Source organism: Vidua macroura, chromosome 8 (genome assembly GCF_024509145.1).
Source record: "Vidua macroura isolate BioBank_ID:100142 chromosome 8, ASM2450914v1, whole genome shotgun sequence".
Taxonomy (NCBI): Eukaryota; Metazoa; Chordata; class Aves; order Passeriformes; family Viduidae; genus Vidua; species Vidua macroura.
This window is the reverse complement of record NC_071578.1, coordinates 15978705-16003300: the sequence shown is the minus strand read 5'-3', so window position 1 is coordinate 16003300 and position 24596 is coordinate 15978705. Positions and strand designations below refer to the sequence as shown.

Here is a 24596-nt window from a genome sequence, read left to right as displayed (position 1 = left end):
AAGAACAGACACAGTATTGAATCCCTCCAACAGAACTCAGTTTGTAGGAGTGTTAAACATAACTGCAAAACAGCATAAGCAATCTACAAAAAATATAACACAACTTGCAAATGCACGTATTAAATGAAATTCAAGGATAAAGAATATCTCACTTCTTACTGAAATAAAAGACTATGGCTGTGTTAAGTGGTTTTGAATGCATGTTTGATTGGTAAAAAGATAATGAATTGCTCTTAGAGGTAAATAGCTATAGATACACAAATTCCAAGACACACATGCACTACTGGTACGCAACAAGCAAACTAGGCACCCTAGACCAAACCCAATAAAACTGCTGGGAGGGCAATGGTAACCAAGTACGGCTGCTAGGCCACCACCCTTCTGTCTTGCCTTATGCACTAAATCCTTAGCAAAACAAGCAACAGCTAGTGGGAGAATCATAAGCTATCAACTGGAAATATGAAGTGTCTTGCAATTATTCCACCTCACCCACCTTTTAACATCTATGCCAGAAGGTATATTACAGGAGGATAGGCCACATATTGCATCAAAAGATAAAATGAATTGCAGAAAACAGAACTTTCTCAATAGGATTAATTCTCTTTATCCCATAAATACGAGAAATCACTCTCCTTTGTTTCAGCGTGCATGGAAAAAATGCCAAATACCTAAAGTTCAAGTTGCAGCTGCTGTAGAATCCCTGATGACTTTTACTTTTGTTTTGCAGTTTAAATTCTAAAAATATCATAGAATAATTTTAATTTGAGCACTAGTTCCTAATACTTCTTTTACACTAATACTTACACCCTTTGAAAATACATCACAAAATAATTCTACTGTAGAGTAAAAAATAGATACAACATTTTAGATTAAGGTAGTTGTTTTATTTTATTCCATTCAGAAAAAGGGAGAAGTTACACAAACTGAAGCTTAATCTATTAAAAAATTCTGGTAAAGTTAAGCTATGACTGCCATTTCACAACTTAATAAAAAATGCACTTGAAAGACAGTATTGAGGCTTCTCACATACTGACATATTCCAGATCATGCTAATAACATAAAAATCCACTGTTTATCTGCTCAGTGTTACAACTGCATGCTTAAGAGTTCAGAATTATTTTAGAGACAAAGATGAGAAGCAGCTTTGCTCTCACCCTTCTTGTTTTAAAATGCTTAATTTACATAACTTTTCAGACATAGTCATATAATGGATGAGATATACCATACCTTAAATGTAGAAAGTCCATAAAGTCTTGCAGTGTGAACAGTCAATTGTGAAATATTTGTAATGTTAGATATAAAATCCTCAAGGTATTTACAGGCTTGCTCCAAGTGTGTTGTGTTTATGATGATTTGAACAAGCTACAAGAGACAAAAAATTCTTGTAAAAATCTTTTTATATCACCTATTGTCATTTAATTTTGTAGATGGTTCCTTCTTTCAGCAACAATGCTAATAGAAATTAATTTCAGTATTTTAGGTTACCACCTATTTCCTGGTAGTTTTTAAGTTTGCTTTCAAATACCACTAAGGAGTAATAATGTGGTGTAAATACAAATTACGCCATTTCAAAAACAAAGATTTCAGACACCTACCCAGTGAAATAAATCCAACTGATAGTTTAGAATTAAAAAATGGAAAATAAAGGAAAATATATTGCTGAAATAATATCACTAATTTGTGCCATTTGATTTTTTAAAATTTACTGCTCTTAAGAAGTCCCAACACTGTCTGCAGAATGATGCATTCAGATGTACCTTATATCCCACTCCACTCTATTTTTTATAGAAAGAAAGAGAAACTCAACATTAGTGGTACTAACTGCTAGATAAAACACACAAATCATACTCTGCATGTAAACAAAAATGTAGATGTCTTTGGCTTATTTCCTGCAACTCTCTGTTTATCATAAAAACCACAAAACTCGTTCATTGTCATGTTTCCCTCAAAAGGAATCCCTGGTCCCAGCTAGACCCAACACTGTATTGTTCTTTTGTATGTAACAGATATTGATGCTTTTTATACTTATTTTTAATTGTTAAGCAAACACTACTTGATTTTTCATACTGTGGTGTCAATATCTGTGTATCTACATTTACAAAAATAGTTTTAGCATGGATTGTTTAAAAACCCATAGTTTTGAATATGTGTTTCAAAACTTACCTCTGTTAAACCTATATGAGGTTTTTTAATTAGGTTCTGTAAACAACTACTTAGAGTTCTTGTAAGCAGCAAATTTGTAGATTTTCTGAGCATATCATCTATTTCTGTTGAACTGAAAAAAAAATTATAATTATGCTGTATGTAGCAATACTTTGACAGCAATACTTAGTAATTTAATTTCTTCCCTGCAAAGGGAACTTTCAATGCTAAGAATTCTCTGTGTGCATTTAAATTCTGGTTGCTCCAAGTTTTTCTGTTGTCTAGCAGATAGAACACCTCTTTCACCTACCAAATTATCCATTAACATTTCAACACTGAAGCGAAATCTGTTATTTTTAGTTTTTGGACATGTTTATTGACACAGATGTTCGTAAAGAGTAATTTGTGGGTTTTAATGAGTTACTAAGGAGGTCAACATGTGCTCATTAGTACGTGTAAATTATAAACAGTATCAATTAAGAATGTGTGAAAGGGAGTAATTTACATCTTTAACAGTGCAGAAGTGGGTGACAAGGCCACAAATACCTTCCAGATTTCAGATCTCTGAATCCTATTTTATGCAATTAAAACTAAGCTTTTGAAGGCCAGAAGAGGAAAGGAAATGGGTGAGTTGTGATGTTTTCCATCAGAAAAAGGTGGGATAGGAGAAGGAATGAACATGCAGACAGCACTTTGTTGCAGGAGAAATCATTGCTAAGGGAATTCAAAGCACTGAGTAGGGAAACACTAGGAAGTAATCAGGGATACTAAACAATTACTTCTGAAATGGTCAGTATCAAAGTATTCTTTTCAATCTTCACATGCTTTGTTAAATAAATAAATTCTCTAGATTATTCAGACCAGTCAATACGGTTTGAAGAACTCCAGCAATGTTTTAAACTGCTTACCACACCAAGCTATGCTCACTGATGCACATATTATATAGTGTGTATATATATATATATATCCACATATGGATAAATATATGCTACAGCATTGGGAATCATAGATTAAATATATATGAAGAATTACATATGTAAATTATGAAACAAGCACAGCAAGCAAGCACACAAGAAAGTGCATTTTCATTTTAGTGTATATATATATATATATTTTAGGTCACCTGAAAGTTACAAGCTACTTTACAGCCACATTCCTGACAGTTCAAGCTTACCTGCGATGAAGTGACTCTGAAAACTTAAGGCTTGCATAAATAAATTCCTTCACCTGCATGTAAATTTGAGGCACTGACTGAGACATTGGAAGCTTCTTTGGAAAGGATTGCTGAGGAAATAAGAGATCATACTGATTCCAACAAGAACTTGGTACTAAACACAACAACTAGAAAGCCCCTTAACATTATCAACATTTTAATCTATCTAAACCTTTCTGATTTCCCTCAAATACAAAGCTGCATGTGTTGAGCTGACTTCTACATCTGCTTAAATAGCTTGTAAGCAGAATAGTATTTTATCACCTCTTTCAATTACAATAAAGTTTGGAGATTTTATGTAATTCAAGATGCCCCTGCAGAAAGCCATTTACAAACATACATTAAAAAACAGGTCTCAAACTGCTTTTAATCTGAATGAACAAGATAGAAGTAGCTGAGATAAGAATTTCAAAAATACAATTTTTTTTTTCCCAAACAAAACAGTGCAAAAAAAAAGGTATGAGAAGTCCAACACTTCTGGGATTCTCAAAGTATCTTGAGAATGCTTAGACTATTTTTTTAAGGTTCACAAAACCAAGGCACTTTGAATTATTTTCAGGAATTTGGATTAACATGTGGGAAATAGCAGTAAGTTTATAATAATAAAATCATGCTTCTTACTTCGATTTTAAAGCTGATACTGTATTGGGGAGAACAAAAGTGAATAAATTCAATTAAATCTACACAGACTAAATAGGTATTTCTGCCCTGAACACATAATTTTTGACACAAAAAATTATTTTTCTGTTTATGACTAATGCATGAGAAAAATAATCAACAACATCCATGAATAATTCAATTTGTCTTTAGGAAAAAGACAACCATCAACAACAGCCAAAGCTTTGTAGTAATCATACATGTATGTATAGCAGATAAAACTATTTAGTTCAAAATAAATATCTCCAGTTTATTAGCAAAATATGCCATGCTAAATATATCCAGGGTATAGTATACTTCCAATACTGTAATAGATTACCATTCTATTTAACTTATTTTAGTACTATAATGGCTAAGTAATTTAATTTGATGGAGGAATGCATCCAGAAAGCACTCTGGAATCTCATTCAAAAATCAGCATAAAAACCTCCTTTAATTTTTCATCTTCATTACAACACTGTATTAATGACAAGCAGCTGTTACAATTGCTGGCAAATCCCTGCTGAACCACAGAATTAAAATAGCTTTTCACTTTTGCAGGTATCTGTAGCAATGGATCTTGTATAAAACAGCTTCCCCCTACAGCAGTTACTCCCACTGGCATGTGGTTCTTAGACTTAGTGCCCCTCTACATCATGAGCCTCTTATTTCTTCACAGGTATTTCTAAAATTATACTTGAATAGCAGTACAGGTTAATCACCTTTCTGTGAAGAGAATCTGTAGTGAAAGAATGGCTGAGGCTACAAAAGGACATCCTACTGCAGTGCTATTACAGCAGAATTATTCACAGTCCCTTCATGTTTATTTTGCCCCACATGCTCAAACATAAATATTTAAATTTAAAAGGGAAATACAGAAAACATTGTCTCTAACCAATCTCTATTTTTGCAATACAACAGCGTATATTGAATAATTAAACATGAGTTGCAACAAAATTTAGCTAAAGAGAGATTGCATTATAATTACATAAGGACTTTATCAATTAAACTCTATTACTAATTTGTTTACAAAACAATGGGTTTCATTATTCACTCAAACATCTGAGCAAATAACCTTTCATTTTCATATTTATTTATGTCTAGATAATTACACACAGAGAAGGTGATTAAGCCTCTTAATCGACCTAGCTTTTCAAATTTTAATTGTTTTTTAATTATAGAAATCATTACTGTCCCCAGTGTCTTCAACTGGATTTCCACAAAATTTAAAAGTTTTCCTTACCTTATCAAGTTCTGGATCTTGAAAAGGAAATTTGCTTATAACAATTCTGTATTCCTCTTCATTTGCTACAGGGATAGGGCTGTAGTTGTCTGCTTCAAAAATATCCCTGGTGAAAGTGAAGTGAAAAAAATTTGGACATGTAACATATAGTATTTTCTGGTGTTAAAATGTGTAAATAAATATAAATTTTACCACCACACTTAGGTCTGCATCTTCAAAAAGTTTTAAGAACTTTACACATCCCAAGTATTTTTGATTACTTTGGAAATACTTCATATATCTTAACTCTTTACAGTATGTCTCATTAGAGAGGAAAAAAATACCCAGAAGTGTTTTTATATGTGCTTAATACAGCAAAGGAACTTTAGAGCAACTAATCCAGTCCAGAATAAACCATAATATACCTGTTGATTAAGGAAACCTGCACTTTTCCTGTACTAAAGCTGATATTCAGAGTGTCTCACTTTGGCACCAGAGCTACATATGGTCAACGGAGATGACTGAAAGAACTTCAAGCAGGATATGGCCAGAGCATTGTTTGGGCACCCTCTGCACTTCTGTACTGGTCAGATGTCTATAACAGAAGCACAGGGAACTGGAGAAGCTTAAGTGGTCAAGTTAATATTAAGGTTTTCTGTAATAAAACATTTTATGGCAAACAATTTCTGCACATTGAGACATCACACCCTATCTGCAAATAGGCTTTGGAGGTCAGTCTCAGGCTGACTGACGTATTCCTGGGTTTTGATTTTTTTCAATCAAATGATCCCAAGGAACTGGTGGAAAATGTCCTTCATTAAAAAAAAACATGAAGACATAGTGGCAATGTCAGTAGTTTGTCAGGCAGATATGCATATCAGCCAACAGTAGATATTAAGACAACCTAAATTAGGAAACTAAAGCTCTACTGCAATAACCTGGAATTATCAAGTTCCTAAAGAAGAGAAACAGATATCTCTCCCCTGCTTGTTTCTCCAATAATGTCCCTTTGGAGATTTTCCCTCTTTCCACTAACTACAGAAGCAGTACTTGATGTCTCTTCTTCTAATTAGTAGTTACGTGTGATGAATATCTTAGTCCTAACCAACCTGAAATTCATACACAACACCTGAGTTAACAAATTATTTCTGAATTACATAATAAAAACTTGAGCTCAGACAAAAACAATAGATGGCACAAAAAACAAAAGGCACAACTATTCTGATATACTAACCTGAACAATCCAGACCACTTTTTAAGAAGTGTTTCATTGTATTGGTCTCTTATTTCAAATAAAAGATCAAATAGTCGGTTCACAGGAAAACCATAGCCCTAAAGGATGAAAATGAAGAGGGGATAGTTCAAGAACCAAAACACTCAATTCCTATCACAGCACTCTAGAAGTCTGAGGTAAGACTTATATTCAATCTTACCACTTCTATAAAACAAATTATAGTACTTTTAGCACACTACTATGTGGTGATTTATTAAAATTTTACCAAATTATTTATCCTATGCATTGGGAAATTTGCCCCATTTCACCTTGTTTGTTAAAAACTGCAAGAATACTTTCCAATGATTTTCACTTAGTCTTTCAGCTAAACAGTTAATGACAACTGGAATGCTATTCACAAAACTAACATTAATTTTGCACAGATATGAATAACTGCTTGCAGGATAGCCCAGAACATGTATGTTCAGTTGATAATACTGAAAATGAGGACCTAAGGCAAGAAATACTTTTTTTTTTAATACTACTGTGCAATTTTGGGTTTGATTTGTATATATGATTCAGGAAAGTATGAACATTGCACTCACTTAAAATCTGACTACAAGAATTTCAGGTAAATTAATAATACAGTATGTACCTGCAAAGTATCAGCAAATACTACAATGAGATTCTTCAGTTCCAGAACAAGGTCAGGATCGCTGCAATATGACTGAAAGTGAGAAATTCTGGTTTTAATGAAAGGATTTAAAATATGGGACATATATTTTCCAAGAATAGTACCACAGGTTAAACTCTCCAGCCTTAGTGAAAAACAACTTAGACTTGTTTGTCTTTACTTAGTCTAGCCACATGAAAGTATTTGTTAAATTTTTATATAACTATCAATGGTGTAAAAGTTCAGAAAAAGTCAACTAAAATATGAGTTTCAGTAAGCACCAGCATGGTGTACTGAGACTGAAAATCAACAAATTACATTTATTTTAGTGGAACATAAGCACACGGTGGAATCAGTATCAGAGAGGTTCCACAGGACATTCTTTTGACCACCAAGCTTGGATCTAACTAGTGCTGTGCCAGCTCAGACAGTTTTTTCCAGCTGTATGGGTAAAGCTTAATAAAATATTTTCTAAACAATTTCAAATTTAAATTGGATGATAAAAAGGTCAAGACATTAAGTTATTTACTAGATGACTGAAACCGAAACTTGATTTTCAGAGGAGTAGAGTCATACAACTAAGGCTTTCAGCTCAGCTTCACCATTTGAAATACTGGATAAAGTAAAAAAATTATATTAAAATAATTTAAAGCTGCATGAGAACACAGTATTGGTTGAAAACAATATACACCTGTTTCACCTTTCTTGAAGTTTTGCTCTTAGCACACTTTATTAAAAGGAAGGATATGGTTTATTTATCTAAACATTAGTCTTCAGTAGGATGATGTTAGAGAGATTCTGATTGAATTGGGTTTGATGGGAGTTATGCATACAGAGAAGAAAGGGACTAAGAGCATGACAAGACTTTGAAGAGTTCTTTAGAGATTACATTACTTTCAACCTTTAAATTATCATATTCTTATATAGGTGTATAAATCCACATGGTGACAATTAACTAGCAAAGTATTTAGCTTTAAAAAATGCTGGATGAATACATTTAAATAATCCTCTCAAAAGAAGTAAAAGAAGTATGAGAACATCTCAGGTACCACTGCTAATAAAGGTCCTATGATAACTGTGGTTGCAATCTCAACTTTTTCCCAATTTTTCCCCAGTATATATGAAATACAAAATACTTCTTGAATTAAAGATCAATTTTAATAAAAATAAAAAACAATACTGCATAAAGGAAAGGCTGCTAGCAAACATTCAAAAAGGGAAAGATAAAGTTCTTGTATTTTTTCTGACAGTAAAAGTGACACCAATAGTAAACTCTGAAGCAATTTATTATCACTCAGTCTGAGTGAACAATGTGTATTCCATTGGTTTTTCACAGAGAAATAAGAAATAGCATCCAGCATCACTGCAGATAAGGTAGGGATATAACTTTATGAGACACACTTGAATGCACTGAAAGACCCAAGTGATACAGAATTTTTCTAATACCTTTACCTCAACATAAACATAACACAACTATAGCACTGAAGAGAGAGCTGCAAGGGTTTTGCTAGTGGAGTTTATTTTGGAAACACAGCATTTGGAATGATAATTAGGAACTATTTCCTGGTGGTGCTTTCAGTGCTGAACTATTCAATCTGATCTAATGAAGAGGTCAGTTGAGACTAATGAGGAAGGATTGCAATAATAACAGCAGATTAACTCTGCATATTCTAAACTGCTGGACTAAGAGAAGGTTTGGAAGACCCAGTGAGTTGTAAATCAGTGGAGGATTATGCAAATAGCCCATGGCTGGGGATCACAGCCTGATACTGTTGGGAAAAACAAAAGCTTGGCAGGCTCCCTCCCAAATCTGAGCAATTTTTAATCACAAGAAAAAGAAAACATGAGCGAGGTGTAATTTTTCACTTTGTTGCTATCCCAGCTTTAAATACACAGGGCTCTGAAGTAAGAGGATTCAAACTGCAATGCTGATAAGACTTCTCACTTACTGAATGTGTTCTAAGAACAGCAATGATCTTGGAAAGGGCCATGTTCCAGAGTTCATCAGTGTATGTCCGAGTTACCAATCCTTGGGTTACATGTAAAATGTGGTCTTCTACTACAAAGAAACTAGAACAAAATAATACTTAAATTATTCAGCTGTCTCTAATAATAGAACAAATACTACCTTTCACACCCAAGCATACCCAAAACCCTCCCCACTGGAGCAGTGACACTTTGGTCACTTTGGACACTTTAGGTTTGGTCTTGTGCTTCATCCAGAATGAAGTAAAAATGTGAAAAGTTTGTTTCATGCCATCTGGAGCCCAGGCTGCTGGAGGGCCCTTGTAGGGCACGGTGCTGGGTAGAATCTGGATGCTCTTTCCTGCTCAGATACTGCAATAACACATGATTTGTGCAGAAACTGAATCTTGCAGAAAAAAGTTCTTTGACAATAGGAGAACACAGGTTGAATTAAGAATCAACACAAAAAAACTGAAATAAATTTTCATTTAGAAAACTTACCCTACAATTTGACTGAAGTATCTTCTATAGCCTTCTACTGTTTCATGCTTTTAATGAAAAAGAAAACAAGTTCAGGAACAAAAATACCACTAGGCATTAGCTTCAACTCAAATCAATGCAAAACTGAAAGTATTGATTACCATGCTTGACTGTGGCTGCAGAACTAATCTTGCTTGTTTCCTCCTTTGTTTTCTGTAGTAATTTTCAAATATTTCTCCATCACCCTAAAAGAGACATAAGTAGTCAAAAAAAGAATATTGTCTCAGTATGAGAAAAGTTGTTCTTAATTTAAAGGTAGAATTCTCTTAAACTAAGCACATATTTTGTATTTATTCTGCCTGTAAACCTCCAGCTGACACTAGCAAAGTTTTGCAAGCATGAAATACACAAAAACTACCTTTTTCTGTAGAGAAGCTTACAGCCTGTACTGTAAATAGAAATTTTGCTCAAATGCCTACATTTTGCTAAGCAACACTATGCATTTTAAACAGTATGTCCAGTTTTAAACTACAACTTTCAGAGTATATTAATATTCATAGACAAAGCATATTGCCTATTACTGTACAATTGAAATTCATTGTCTCCTAAAGCATTTCTCTAGGTTATTCAAGAAAGTAACTGCATTATAAAGTTGTTACAAAAATGCTTCTGTGAATATTTGGCACATCTGAACACTTAGCTGCATTAGCTTTGCCTGAGGAAAGACACATGAGATTTACTGAATATGTGCTTATTCTCTTTGGATTTATAATGAGTGTGGATTTAGACTTTTTTTCCTATCACAATCCTCAAAAATACAATACCTTCTGTGCCTAAAGATTATATTATGAGGAATTCAAGTGACATCCTACTCATGTCATTAAGATGCCCATTCAGTAGAAACCATCTGTCCATTTGAAATCAGTGTTAAATTGACTCGTCTATCTACCACACCACATACAATTTGTATGCAAGCAGAATAAAACAGCTTAGCATTTTTAAGGTTTGGTTTTGTTTTATGAGCCTATTATTAGGCCACTGCTATTTAGAATTCCATTACTTGGTCTTCCAAAAAGTCTCCAAATCAAATTATTAGAGACATTTTATCCTACTAATCCAGCATTACTCACCTAGTATATAAATTTATAAGATATTAATTTATAAGATATAAATTTAGTTAATAATGAATATTTAGCAATATTTAGAAATACTGCTAACCTAAGAAAGCCTAAAAGAGAGACTTTGCTTAAAAAAATCCACTTGAAACCAAGAAGCAAATTTACTAACACCGTCTGTTGCAGCAGAATTTTACACAGTATGCTCCAATTCATACAAACATAGTGAACACAGATACCAACCATTCACCTCCAGCTCAAATATTCAGTGCCATTTTCAGATTGTTGATTTCTACCTCCAGCATCAAATCTCTACCGAGTCCTGACAAAGCTTCTCAAGTGAAAAGCACTAGCTGTTCTTCTCAAATCCACACCACAAGAAGAGATGTAAAGTATCTTATGATTATTTACAGACCACACGATACTATGCAGTCACGATTAACAATTCAGGCGTAACAACTGAACCGGATGTGCTGAAGCAATCAGCAGAATACACCAACAACCCTGATGGTTCACTCACTGAATCAGCAAAGCCTAGGCAAGATAAAATATAACAAAGCAATGCATTTGTTTTGCCCAGCTTCCAAACTTGCATGTTTACATTAATTACTGATTACAGTTTCTATCAACAGAAATAATAAATCAGTTCATGTTTTGTTATAAACTTTTAGGAATATTTCTATTATATCAAAAACTATTTCACACCATAGAGACACTTGTTTTGCACTGTGACAGTGTTTTATGAAAAGGTAGCATTACATGCAAAAGGGGCAGCGGTATCTTCACCAGAATTTATATATACAGCATCTCACACAATACACGGGCTAAAACAAGATCTTTATGTATATTTCTCATAAGTTCCTAGTCTGGAGAAAGGTTACTGGTCCATAAATACAGTCTACGTTTGTTATGCATGTATCTTGCTACCGCTAGGTTGGAATCACAAGCTGTGTAATATTCTGAGATATATAAAAATCCTGCTTTCTTCTTCAATATGAAGAAGCAGAGTAGAAAATTTCTGTCCTGTGTGAAATTAGAATACTTTCTACAATTTTGTAGCAGAGATGGAATTCATTAAGAACATAACACTTGCTGTAAGGTCCTTACTATATAAATGAAAAGCCATCTGGTATCAACTCCCCTACTCTGCCATCATCAAGTTCTCTAAACTCAACGCAAGGTAAATGAGGACTCCCAAAAGCTGCTAATGCACAACTCTTGATGATGCTATCATGGCTTATTAAGGAAATTATGCTGGCAGGAAATACAGAAGTCTACATCAACAATCCTTTTTGATATCAGGGAGCACTCCAAGTTGTTTTCTGTCTCCAGTAAATTTGGAATCTAGAAAACTTTCAGTGTAGACCCAAAAAGCATATCTTTGGAACAAGGGTGATTGGAACTTCAGGATCCTTGTCAAAGTGAAAAATATAATTATGTATTACTTTTAAATGTCATCTGTCAATTTTACTTCCTGTTCCTTTATTATACTAAAGAAAGAAGTAGCAGCTGTCAACTGGTATGCTTAGTTTTAGACATTCTTTTTAATGTGTTGTTTCACACTGTTCTCTGTTAAAAGAAACAGTCCACTCTTTCAATAATTCTGGCAGCCTGTCTTTCTGTCCCTCCCAACTTTTCAGCGAGATGAACAATTAATGATGGTTTTATTTGCATTTTTCCTTAATTAAAAAAAGTTACAGTGAAATTACATTTTAAACAGTATTTCAATATGCAAGCTTTCATGTAACAAATCTGCAAGTATTCCATAAAAAGAAGACAACCCAACCTGAATGCTTGAAGGCAGGTGCAGCTGAGACTGTAGGATTAGCAATACTTACAAGTACATCACCTATGTGTCATTGATACTTGAATTCTATAAGTAATCTGACTTCAAAAGTAACTGAGTCACAGGAAAGATAAAAAAAAACAACAAATAATTCAGTACCATGTTTCCCAAGAAGAGTTTTCTTCCTTGTAAGCTTGTGCACTGCATCTCTTTTACAGAAACTAAAATAGCCTATTGTGTCTCTGCCACTGAATCCAGTCTAATCTGCCTGGGCACACCCTGTCAGAATATTTTGTCCAGATTTTGCTTCCTATTTATTGCTACTACTCTGATTTCCACAAGATTCAGACTGAATATTCCTATGTTTTGTAACATTCATCCAAATATTTGGGTAACATGGAACACTTGTGGGAACTGTGAAAGTGTAGATACCAGTATTAAGGCAAACAAGCATATTTTGCATATATATTTAAAAACACCTAGGTAATAAATGAGTTCTGGAGTGTCCTTTTTTATGCATACAAAAGGACATGAGCTCATGCCCTGAGTACCCATACCCATCTCAGCTGGTTCATCCAGAACTACTAACACTAGAAGCAATACATTTGCTTGTTTGGTTACTATAAAGAGTATGAACAATGTGAAAATGAATATGTAACTTCAAAAATTTAAATCTCTTTTTAAGGTCACCTGAACACATACCAAAACGGAGTAGATGTGCAAACACCTATAGACCGGAGAAAAGTCTACAAGATCTTGGACAGTTAAAACCTGAAGAAGGAAAGGAAAAAGAAGAGTATATAAAACATAATAAGCATAGACCCTGCAAAATGGGATATATTACCAACAGAACTTGTCTACATAATAAAGACTCAAAAATGGATAGCTTCTATTGGAAAACAATAAAACAGTTGCTTCAATCTCTCCTCCTTTTGCATTACAGTCATAAATTTTATTTGTTACAATACTACACTCCTTTCTCTGTGTTTCCACAGCATCACATTTAAAGGTCTAAATACTCACTGTTTTATTCAATTTAGGAATACTGAGTATTTGACAGATGAAAGAGTTCTTACCTAAGCTGAGGTCCTCAACACCAAAATGCAGGATTTAGCAACACCAGAATATTCTAGTGGGCCACATAACACTAACAGCAGGCAGGTAATGTACGATGTAGGTTGCAACTGAATTCCAGAATAACTCAAAGTCCTGTATAACTGAATGTTCTCAAACATAATGCTAAAGCTAGCATTAATACAACTTATATTTTAGCACTAATTTTTCACCCTAAAATGTTGATCTGGACTGATACACTTTGAAGGTGCTCTGTGTAGTTTTCTAACTAATGTTAACCATCTAAAGAAAGTGTAACGACAGCGTGTTTTTTTCAATACACCTACAAAATTCACTTTAAATAAGATGAACTGATTTAGTACAAAGTTACCTCTTCTTCATGTTCATCCTCATCTTCAAATGTTCGCTTCAATGTGATTTCATTCTTGGATTCCAAAATCCTGTTTCTACCTAAATGCATATTCCGACCATAGTTTACATTATTCTGCTTCTGAAGAGCAGTACTAAAGGTTTTCTGCTGCTGTGCCTGTTTTAAGAGTAGAATCAATTAAGAGGCATGAAATTCAAATTTCATCACTGGTAAGTATATCCTAGGGCATGAAAAACAAGTGTTGCAATTGAATACACATCAGTGTAACTGCAAGGTGCATGCACACCCTCAGCCTACACCAGTGATTTTGCCTTTAATCAGTTTGGGATGATAAATGAATTCAATAATGAATCCTGCATAACTTTCCCTAATCCCCAGAATGACATTTTAAAGGCAGAAAAATTTTTAAAAATCAATCTGCAATTTTCCTCATCATAAATTGCAGAGAATCAATATTTAAATGAAGTACAGGTATCTGAGTTCCCACATGCTTTTTTGCTGCCTTAAGTCTAAGTGAGCAGTCAGCTGCAGAAGTCAAAGGCACTATACTGCCCTTACTATTGAAGGCAGCACAGCATAACCTTGGAATTAACTTTCATTTATAATAATCAATGCTGCATTTTACAAGAACCTTAAATGACAAAATGGCAACCCAACCCAAATTCTGCCAACAAGAAGTCAAATGAAAACCTTATTTGCTCTCCGAATAAATTTTAAAAGCATTAACTGCTTTAAAGCTTGCCTAGTGGTAGTGCTCTGAAGTGGCAGACTATTTTGTGACGGAGCAAGGCCTCCAGCTGCCTCAGTCTCCTTCTGGCTCTTACCTCGGTCTTCTGTACGAGTAGCACTTTAGAGGGAACTAGGCAGTTATCTCAACACTTCTTTGTCTAATTCATCCTGGCCAGATAGACTGCTCTTTGTTTTGGTGCAGTAGCTGCTGAGATACAGACTGTCCAGGAGCTGACTACTCAAAGTACTTCATAATTTCTTGAAACCCGAGATACACAGCATTTTTCCTTCCTTTCTCAGGGAGGAAACTACTTCTTGTCTAGGGCACTGATAGAAACCACACACCATGGTCACATTTCACAGCTCTCCACCCTTAATCAGAGGTCTGTGGGATGACTGTAATCTTTGAGAGGTAATTTGAGACTAATAAAACTGAAAAGTTCAGTAAACAACAGGACTGAAGTCATTCTGTTTGGCTGGCTTACCTGTTTCATGGCAGTTTCCCCAATTCTGTCAGAATGCTTTCGAATACTCTCTAAGAAATCCTTCAGATCTGACATGGATATTTCTTTTATTTCTTCACGCAGTTTTGGAAGATTTTCCATCATTATCTGGCAAAAGCGGTATTGGCTAACTCTAGGAAGATACAGATTCTCTAGCTGCTCCATTGTTTTCAAAGCAGAATAGTATCTACAAAGAGATTAAAATAAAACTATGTAGCTTCTTATAAAAAATTGGCAAAATAATTTATCAAATACATATATCAATATCACACATGGAATCAATATGCATCTAATTAATTTACTCTATTCTTGAAAAATTAACAATCAAAAGGTTATCATGCTTTAGTTTGGAAAAAAACCCAGTGAAGTGCCAGAGTGACTCAGCCACGTCAAAACTGTAAGTAGGCTCCTATTGTATTAACTGTTCTGATCAACAGTCCCAGTATCCTGAACCATCAGTCTGCATCCTACAGAATGAAGACACTGAAACCATAATCGTTATCGTCCCTTCTAGATTGAACTGATTAGAGTTTTTTATGATTTGGGGGTTTTTCTGAAACACAAACTGCCGATCACCCAACACTGCAGTATATGCACCAAACAATGAAAAAATATTGAAAAAGCATGCCTGCAGGTGTCTGCCTTCTGCAGGTATATGTGAACACATGCACACATCTACACCCACCCTCTTTACACCACCCTCAGTCAGAAAAGACATGTATGTATCTATCCTGACCGATGTTTTTTTCCCAGTAGTATATCATATTTTGCTGCAAACCACAAACCTATTAACTCTTCTGACAAAACACAGTCTATCCCATCCAGAAAACAACTACATTGAATTAACAAAGTACCATTATCAACAAACCCGTGATCTCAACCACAGTTCAAAGGGAGGCACAGGAACCAGGCTAAACATGAGTAGGACAGCAGTCAATTGCAGATGTGACAATAATTTCCCTTTATGTAGTATTCTTACCAGCTACTCAGCCCTGGAGGGAGTTAGGAAATGAATTTAGTTTGTCCGATTAGAACAGAATAAGATAAACTGATGCCTTCTACCTTGGTCTTAAATGGAAATAGCATTAAACACTCAGCATAAAACACTCAGATCAGATGGAGTTAACTTGCTGCTAGTTCCAACTCTTTCTTTTCACAAATATGGAGTAATAGCCTTCACCCATTTTCAGCTTTTATTCCATAATTTTAATTCCTTTTTCTTCCTTAAAGTCTGACATCATCTGTTTTGAAAAATTACCAGAATATTTTGAGGGAAAAAAGCTGAATATGAGGAAAATCCCTTCAAATGAGAAAACCTAGAAAAGTGTCCTTTACCGTTCTTTAGTTTCTGGAAATTACTTTGCAAATATAGTAAGTAATTACTTTCAAAAAATGTAATTCAAGCTTCTGGTTTCCTTCAGTAGACAAACAATAAAAATTGACTAAGACTAGAACCATGATTTCTTGTTCAATTCTGAAATTAAGACAGTGTTTTGGATCTTCTTAATCAAGACATTTCTAAGTTAACAACTCAGCATAGCTGGAGGATGGGAAAAATCTTCTCTTTTATTCCAGAACAGAGCTGCTTTCAGAAGACTGCAAATAAAGAGGTTTCAAGTGTAAATTAGGAGCTTTTGTTATATGCTTGGTTTATATAAAATATACATAAGGTGATGGGAATGCTGCACATAAGAAAAGGTCTTGGGGGTTGATGTGTGTGGGTTTTGTTTTTCTAAATAGAAAATGGCCAAGAGTGCCACATGGTGAGACTTCTGGGGAATAAAACCATAATAGCGCCAAAATCTTATAAAAGGTTTTTATTTAAATTATACAGATCAGCTTATCAGAACACTGTTAGTTCATCTGGAAGGGTTTTTGACTGCTGGCTCTAAGATCAGAATTAACATAATCCATTCTAAATCCATTCTAGAGTCCCTCACTAATTACACATATATGGAGCTCAGGACCTTGCCCTTTTAACATCTGTTCTGATAAAGCACTAAAGTCTTATTAATTTGAAGGTCATCTGCAGGTCAGGATTTAAACAAAAAAGTTTTGCATATCATTTCACAGAGTGATGTATTTACATATTTAGATTTTAAAACTTTCCATAGATTTAACTCAATACTGAAGGTTTTGACAATATTATTAGTTCCCATCACATATTATCAATGACATAAGGTGAAGATTGCCCATTTGACTACAAATGAGTTAAAGAAGTATCTTCAAAGTTATTTTTAATATACATACAGCATTCTTCTGCCTAGTCTTCTGAGCTGATCTTATGACAATATGCTCCTCAATGCAAAAACTGTAATTTTTTTCAAACTGAAGACACAAGTTTGAAACACCAATATGGGTCATATGATAAGACTGTGGAGAACTGATCCATTTCAACATCAGAACAATAAAACTGTACAATGGATCTTACTAAAATCTCCAAACTATAAAAATTGAACCTTTAATACCAGCAAGAACCAGGAAAGAAAAAAACCAACTCACAACACAAAAGTAATTTTAAAAAACCCTCACAACAAAAAAAAACAACCACCGCCCCCCAACACTCCCCAAAATTAATATTAGTGTTTTGCATCATCTTATTCTTTGCAAAATGCTCCAGGCACAGAACAGTCAGGTCTGTATAGAATATAATACATCAACACATAAAAACCTCAAAATTAAAAGAAAATTATCATTATTTTAGTGTATATTAAGTATTCCTTTATGCTTTAAATGACAAAGAGAACTTCTAACATTTTTATCAGCAGAGTGTTGTTTGGAGGCAGTAAACAGAAATACCATAACTTACCAAAAAAGCCCCATCAAGTTAAACTACAGCAGTAAAGAAATTACACAAATCAGGAGTAAGATGAACTCAAAGACTGAATTTTACTGAGAATACTTTATTTGCACACAAGCTTATTAGTAAAAAAAACGTGTAGTTATATCCCAAAATTTCCTGCTGAAAAAAAAACAAGAGACAAAATCCTCATTTTATTTTAATTAAGGAAACAAACTTGGTTTACAAAGAAAAAATAGTAATATTCTCCAATTTTAGTGCTTCCCTTAGAGGAAATACTGTATAATCTTGCTTACTACATTTCCACTGAGTAAATACCTAGAACTTTGCTACCAAACACATTTAAAGGGAGTTCCTTCGGATTTTTCGATAATGCTACAGAAAAATCATATTCAGAGAGATCCTGAAGGTGACATGTTAAAATTGCAATTGAAATTATTTTACCACAAGTATTTATTTTGTTTTTACATCTAGTTGCCTTACCAACTTCAAACCTAAGTTTTAAACTTTCCCAGCATACAAATTTTGTCAGTTGCCCAAATGACCGTGAACAGAGATAGAGGCACTACTAACTCTGAAATTTCTGTAAAGTAAATCAAAGGCTCAGTATTTCTGAAAATCAGATTAAAGAGCTCCTGTGTGGAAAAAAACAAGCTATGTGGAATACCTTTTTTGTCAATAACGATGTGGTAGGAAATTTTTTTAGAAAGTGAAATTATCAAACTAATAATGCTTGAGAATGGCAACAAAGAAAGCAGTTGACATTTCGGTATCAAATAACCCCATCATATAAATTCTGATGGGGTTTTTTGCCAGATCCATTGTACCTCTGGGAAATGTTGATTTGCTGCTGGTAAAATCCAGTGCTTCGTTCTGGCACTCTTCCAAAACAATGGAGAAAAACAAAATCAAATTACCACAATGTCATTTGTTCTGATATCTTTCATACCGATATGGGTAGAACCAAATTATACAAATTATGAATTTTTCATATTTGCATCCTTTAAGTATTAAGGTTTATTTGGATGCTTGGAAGGTTTATGCAGAGAAAGGATGCATGACTGTCTCAGTGAGTTTTAGTAACCTAAATAACTCATCAACTCTGCCTTTCCCACAGTTAGGAAAAAAGCTTGTAACAATGTCAAAAAACAAATCCAAGTCTTTCAGGGCAAAAAGCTCACTCTGAAACACTGTGCTCACTGTTCTTCAGTCCCTCTCACAGAAGATTTGAGAAGATTCAGCAACAACCTTAGCAGTTTGACTTACTGAATTATTTCCACTGTATGATGGGTTTGGGTTTTTTGTAATATTTACTGTGGAAGAAGACTTGCAAAAACACCAGTTCTAACTATTCCAAATCAGAGCACAACCACCTGAAGCAGCTGGGACCCACCTCCCAAGAAACATATCAAAATCCAAACACTAAGGCCATGGTTAACAGAGCTGTATGAAATGTGTGATGACCTTATCTCTGACTTAAAATTCAAGCTCCAATTGTATAAGTGCATAGCCCCCACTAGGCGGTTGGCAGAGCAGCAAAGAAACCACACTTCTCCTTTGTGCTTCCTCAGTTAAGACTTTAAACCCTCTGTAGCTCTTTCCAGCCAACTGTGTCTGTTTAGAGCAGATTCTGCAGTTACTTCCTCTCACTACTACAGTTCTTGTCAACTTGTGTTATCCATGGCTCAGGAGACAGATAAACAGGATACAGAGCCTTTCACCTCTAGGTCATCAGTTCAAACATTACCCATGTTGGCAAAGGACCAAAAGTTGCTATCAATAGATGTTTTTTTGGACTTCTCTGTAAGCCTCCATTTCACCTGTACAAACCAACATGTATTCCAGATCCAAAATCCTGTATTATCTTAAAAGAGGTCTGCCACAGAAAAAGGAAATGAAATTCCAATCTTTTTCCTGTAACAATTGTCCCACAAACATATATAATATCCATACTTTTGTTTTCCCTTCCTTTAAACATTAGAATTGAGAGTTTTATTCATGGTGCAAGACTGTAAGACAATGGAATAACGAAGATATGTTCTGAAAGGCCACAAGCAGAGAAAGTCAAGATCTCTTTTTATAAAAAAAGAGCAGTGAAAGCTTTGCGGCATTAACAAATCTCAATGAAGGTTTATGAGACATTATCTTTGCCTGAAATAAACAGTCCTCATTGCTTTGTTATGTCTCGGATTGTGACTGATGCTCTGACTCTTCCACGAAAAAGCTTCACAGCAAAACTTAGGAAGATCAATTTTGAAATCCCTCGTATGTTCACACATCAGCTGTCAGGACTTTGCACTGATACTATGATGTTCTTGCTGCTGCTCAATCTTTTAGCAGTGATAAAAACCAGAATACATGCACTCTGCTGAGCCACAAGGAAATTACCAGTTGAATTACCTGCAAGTTCCATGGAATAGCCACCTGTAGGCTGTATTATGGGGAATTGGAAAGTCACAGGCAAAATAGTAACTGTAGCATAGCTAATGAAAGAGTTATCTGAGCTGCAGCAGTAGCCTGCAGCAGAGTCTAAGCCTTCTGCACTCCATGTGATTTCAAGGCATGGTACATCAAAGCTATGGCATCTCCCCTCTCCTTTAGATCTCTTTCTGGTATGACAATAACATGTCCAAACCCCTCAATTCAGGAGTCCTTTGACTTTTAAGACTTCCTGTCTGGCAACAACTTCCACGGGAAAATTATCAGATAGAAGTCTTTAAGATTTGAAGAGTACTGATGGTTTCTCGGAAAGAACATCACCATCAGTCTACTCTACAAAAGCATTAGCAAATACAGAGTCAAAATGCTAAAAACCATCAGCAATTTTATCTCACTTAAATGATCTTTACATGATGACATTAGGAACTATAACTTTCCCTGCAATTCTAAAACCAGGATGCTGCTTGCCTTGCCTGACAGAGCAAGGGTAGGGCAGAATGCAGGCACTGAACCCAGTGTTTTCAATATTTTCAGGACACTAAATGTAGCACTGTCCACAGAAGACCTTACAGAGGGAAGTGGTGTGATTCAGACAGCACACTCTTAAGTCTCATCACTGACTGGAGTAGCAAAAGGACTGTTTACAACTTTCTGCAGAGCTGCTCCAGGAACACTGCAACAACATGCTGCTACTACTACTATGTGCCAGCTACTCTAAGCAGATGCTGAAGCAGTGTCCTGTTCAGAGGTAACACTGCTAGCAGTAGCACTCAAGCTGATGAGATCTACCACACTGGTTCACATATAGCAAGTTTTAATTGTAATAAGAGATACCATAGTGCCATAGCTGTAAGGTCATTCTTAAAGCTTTTGTATTTCTGCAGAAGACCTCCCGGAGAGCAAACATGCATAGGTATCATATAAGGCATATATTACTGTCAAAGATGTATCAGATCTGCTGCAATGTCCATAGATCTGATGTGTACAGTTAATCTGAAGCATTTTGAACACATCTGCACACAGGCTTTAGAGCTGATTGCTCACGCAGTGGCTGCTGTTGAGGGTTTTCAGATGTCCAACAGTATGGTAGTAGGTGTTGGCTACTCAGAAACCAAAATCCAGACAAACAGTCCAAAAGTAAATGTTTTACATAGCAGCCCTCAGACAACTGACTGTGCACAGCTAGTTCCAAATGGAAACAGTCCTGTCCAGACAGAATTGTCAGCAGGAGCTCCCTGCAGTGGTGCCAAGTGCACAGAGAGGCAGCACCAGCAACCAGGAGCCAAGAAAGGGCAGGCACAGAGCATCGGTGTGACTGAGGCACTGTGAAAAGCAGGCAGGCAGTGATGATATGGAAATCATGAAGAAGAAAACAGCAGCAGTGGTATTGCTGGGGTGGTGTGCAAGATGCAGGCAGCAGCCCCAGTGGGACAGGATGCAGCTAAAGCAGGGGGCAGGGGCAGCCAAGCTGCTATGGAGGGAGGGAGAACTGGGGAGGCTGGGACTACAGCACCAGTGAGTGGCTCCCTGAGAAAATGAAAAGTGGGGACACAATAGGAAGGAGCAGCTGGTCATGTACCTGTTATAAACTATTATCCTAGAAATTAAAAATTAATTATAATTTTAATTCTTTTTAACAAGTCCATTTGTCACAGAGGGAAAAACCCCAAGCAACACATTATCTGCACTTCATTCCCATAGTCCCATTTACACAAAAAGCACAGAGAAACCAGATAGGTCTAAAGAAAGATGTAAGGAGTAAAATGTCCTTTCTTCTGGTATTATGCGTTTAATTTAAATATATCATGATGTATTAATCAGACATAAATGTACTCTAAAATACCTTCAGTCCCTAAGGATCTTATTTTTCTTGCTTCTTAAACTGCTTTAACTAATTAAAAACCAGTAAACTTTATTACACATGTTATAATCATAATTTCACTACATGTCATACCTATTTAAGTAAGCATTATTTTTCATCGCAATCACTAAGGTCCTAGAAATTCTTTAATATAACATTTTCAAATATTCTTGAGATACAGACCAGTATTAGGAAACACATATTCCAAGCTACAGACTAAGAACACTTGTCTACATAAGTGTTTGCTATTCTTTCAATTTACTTACAAATGTTACATTTTTTTCTCATAGAAATAAGTTTACTCACCTTTTTACACTCATCTGTTCTTTTAGTTTGCTGTACATTTCCAGCACTGCATAAAAGCAAGCAGATTAATTTGTGAGTCTTATTGTGGCTTTAGTTAATAAAAGAGGAAAATATGTACTGTAAAGGGCAAAATTAGAAATAGAAAAGGATGTGCTATATTTACCTTATTTAATTCCTACTGTAGCATAAATGTGATAAACCTAGCAAAAAATATTCTAGAATTCAGCTAAAAGAGAAAAAAATAACTGAACTCTTAACAGCTTTTAAATGAAAAAGAATTAAGTTTAACAAAAACAGTCAACACTATACATATCAAGCATATTCATTCACATACTACATGCTACAACCTGATCTGCATTTCCAGTCCATGGCCCGTCTCCATAAAAAGGCAACAGTACCACCTACTGTACTCAGAACACATCAACAAGAAGACCTCACAAAGAAAAATTTTCACATCTACTTTACACCAATATGACAAACAGGATAAAACCCTTATGGAGCTGTGTGCAATCTGACAATATTACCTCCCTGAAACAACATTTAGAGCCCTTTTGTTTATTTCAAAACATCTGTAGTGACACAGAGCGAAAAGTACAATGTTGAAAGAGTATCATTAGTACTTTCCCCAGTATTCAAACACTAAAACCCACCCTCTCAAGCAACAAATTAATTGTTTACCATATTAAAAATATTAATTCATTCAAAGCTGTAAGTGGCTACATGGTTTGCATCATTTAAATGTCTCACTGTTTTCTGACACTGTCGCCATTGCTCTGTGTCAAATATTGCAAAAGATATGGAACTTTCATGTTGACAACTTTTAAAAACCTATTAATTTTTTCATTAAACTGGATGTTACAGGACCAGAACTTAAAAAAATAGAAGACTTTTCCTTTTGGCTATTGCGACTTACTTTATTTAATTTGTCATTATATTTCACTATAGGTCGCTCACCTGGAAGACACAACTGTAATTTTTCCACAACTGTTGTAATATTCCGCTGTTGAACTCTACATCGGATGATTTCCTCTGTTTGGGCTATCACCTTAAAGGTTTTATTTTTAAAAAAAGGAAAGAAAATCACACTTAAATTATGCAAATAAATTAATTTTGCTACAAATATTCATAATGTCCATATAGGAAGCAGCATTTTCTCACCTCTTTCCCAGCATCCTGAAGCCTTCGGTTGGTATCAGTAACTTGGACCTTAAAAATAATTTCACCTTTGTTAGACAAATATGCATATATTGCCCTGATGTGACTGCTCACCCTTGTAATCAGATCATGCTTCCTGAGAAACTTAGAACAAAGAAATGCAAATTCAAATTAACTCTACAGCTTGAACTTGAACTTTTGATCGCAAAGGGCTTTTGTTAAATTCAATTACTTATGACAGTTCTTTCTAACAGATTCTGTGGCAAACTTCTCAAATTTACTTGGGATTTTTGAACTTTCCTTGTTTCTGTAGGTCTGTCAAACAATTCAAATCATTGACCCAATTGACCACTGGTCCCTTTTTGATAACCTCAATGAGCTCTATGGGCCATTCATTGTCTGTAAGAAATGGTGATTGCATTTTATGGTAATTAAACATTCATACTTTGCTGAATGCAAACACTGGGTGGTTGATTAACATCAAACGTGGAAATCTCCAAACCACAGCAACATTTTAATGCTGCAGGTGCAGGCAAAGCTCAACCTCAGATTTTCCCACATAGTAAGTGACTCATTAGGTCATCATAATAAGGAAGCACATTCTAGTTTATTAAAAATCTCATTAATTTCTGAACAAAGATGCTCAATGACCTCATTGATGCTGTATTTGGTCTCTTGTTATCTGAATATCCTTTATATAATGGTCTTCTAATCATAACCTCTGATGAACTATGCTCATTCTGTCTGGTGTGCATATTTTGCTCTCAAAAGTGTAAGGAGAGCTAAAAGGGACGGGTCTCATAATTCACTGTTCTGCATTCTGATCTGTGAGGAAATCTTGGTTCTCGTATCTCATGAAAACTACTAACACCACCTTCTCTCCTGCTCATTACAAAGTAAAGAACAGGGTTTTT

General features: G+C 35.0%; 1 protein-coding gene across 4 annotated transcripts in view; it reads right to left on the bottom strand.

Moving 5' to 3' along the window:
- EXOC6 (exocyst complex component 6) overlaps positions 1-24596 on the bottom strand; it is an 88917-nt gene that overhangs the window by 43033 nt on the left and 21288 nt on the right. For all 4 annotated transcript variants that reach the window (XM_053983642.1, XM_053983645.1, XM_053983644.1 and 1 more), the window contains exons 3-17: positions 23686-23733; positions 23482-23572; positions 22528-22573; positions 15104-15308; positions 13890-14045; positions 13148-13216; positions 9706-9789; positions 9566-9612; positions 9049-9169; positions 7082-7153; positions 6448-6545; positions 5235-5340; positions 3317-3426; positions 2164-2275; positions 1228-1362 (exon numbers count right to left, since the gene is read on the bottom strand). In XM_053983642.1, coding sequence (XP_053839617.1) covers positions 1228-1362; positions 2164-2275; positions 3317-3426; positions 5235-5340; positions 6448-6545; positions 7082-7153; positions 9049-9169; positions 9566-9612; positions 9706-9789; positions 13148-13216; positions 13890-14045; positions 15104-15308; positions 22528-22573; positions 23482-23572; positions 23686-23733 — 1500 coding nt within the window. The remainder of the gene's footprint in view (positions 1-1227; positions 1363-2163; positions 2276-3316; positions 3427-5234; positions 5341-6447; positions 6546-7081; positions 7154-9048; positions 9170-9565; positions 9613-9705; positions 9790-13147; positions 13217-13889; positions 14046-15103; positions 15309-22527; positions 22574-23481; positions 23573-23685; positions 23734-24596) is intronic.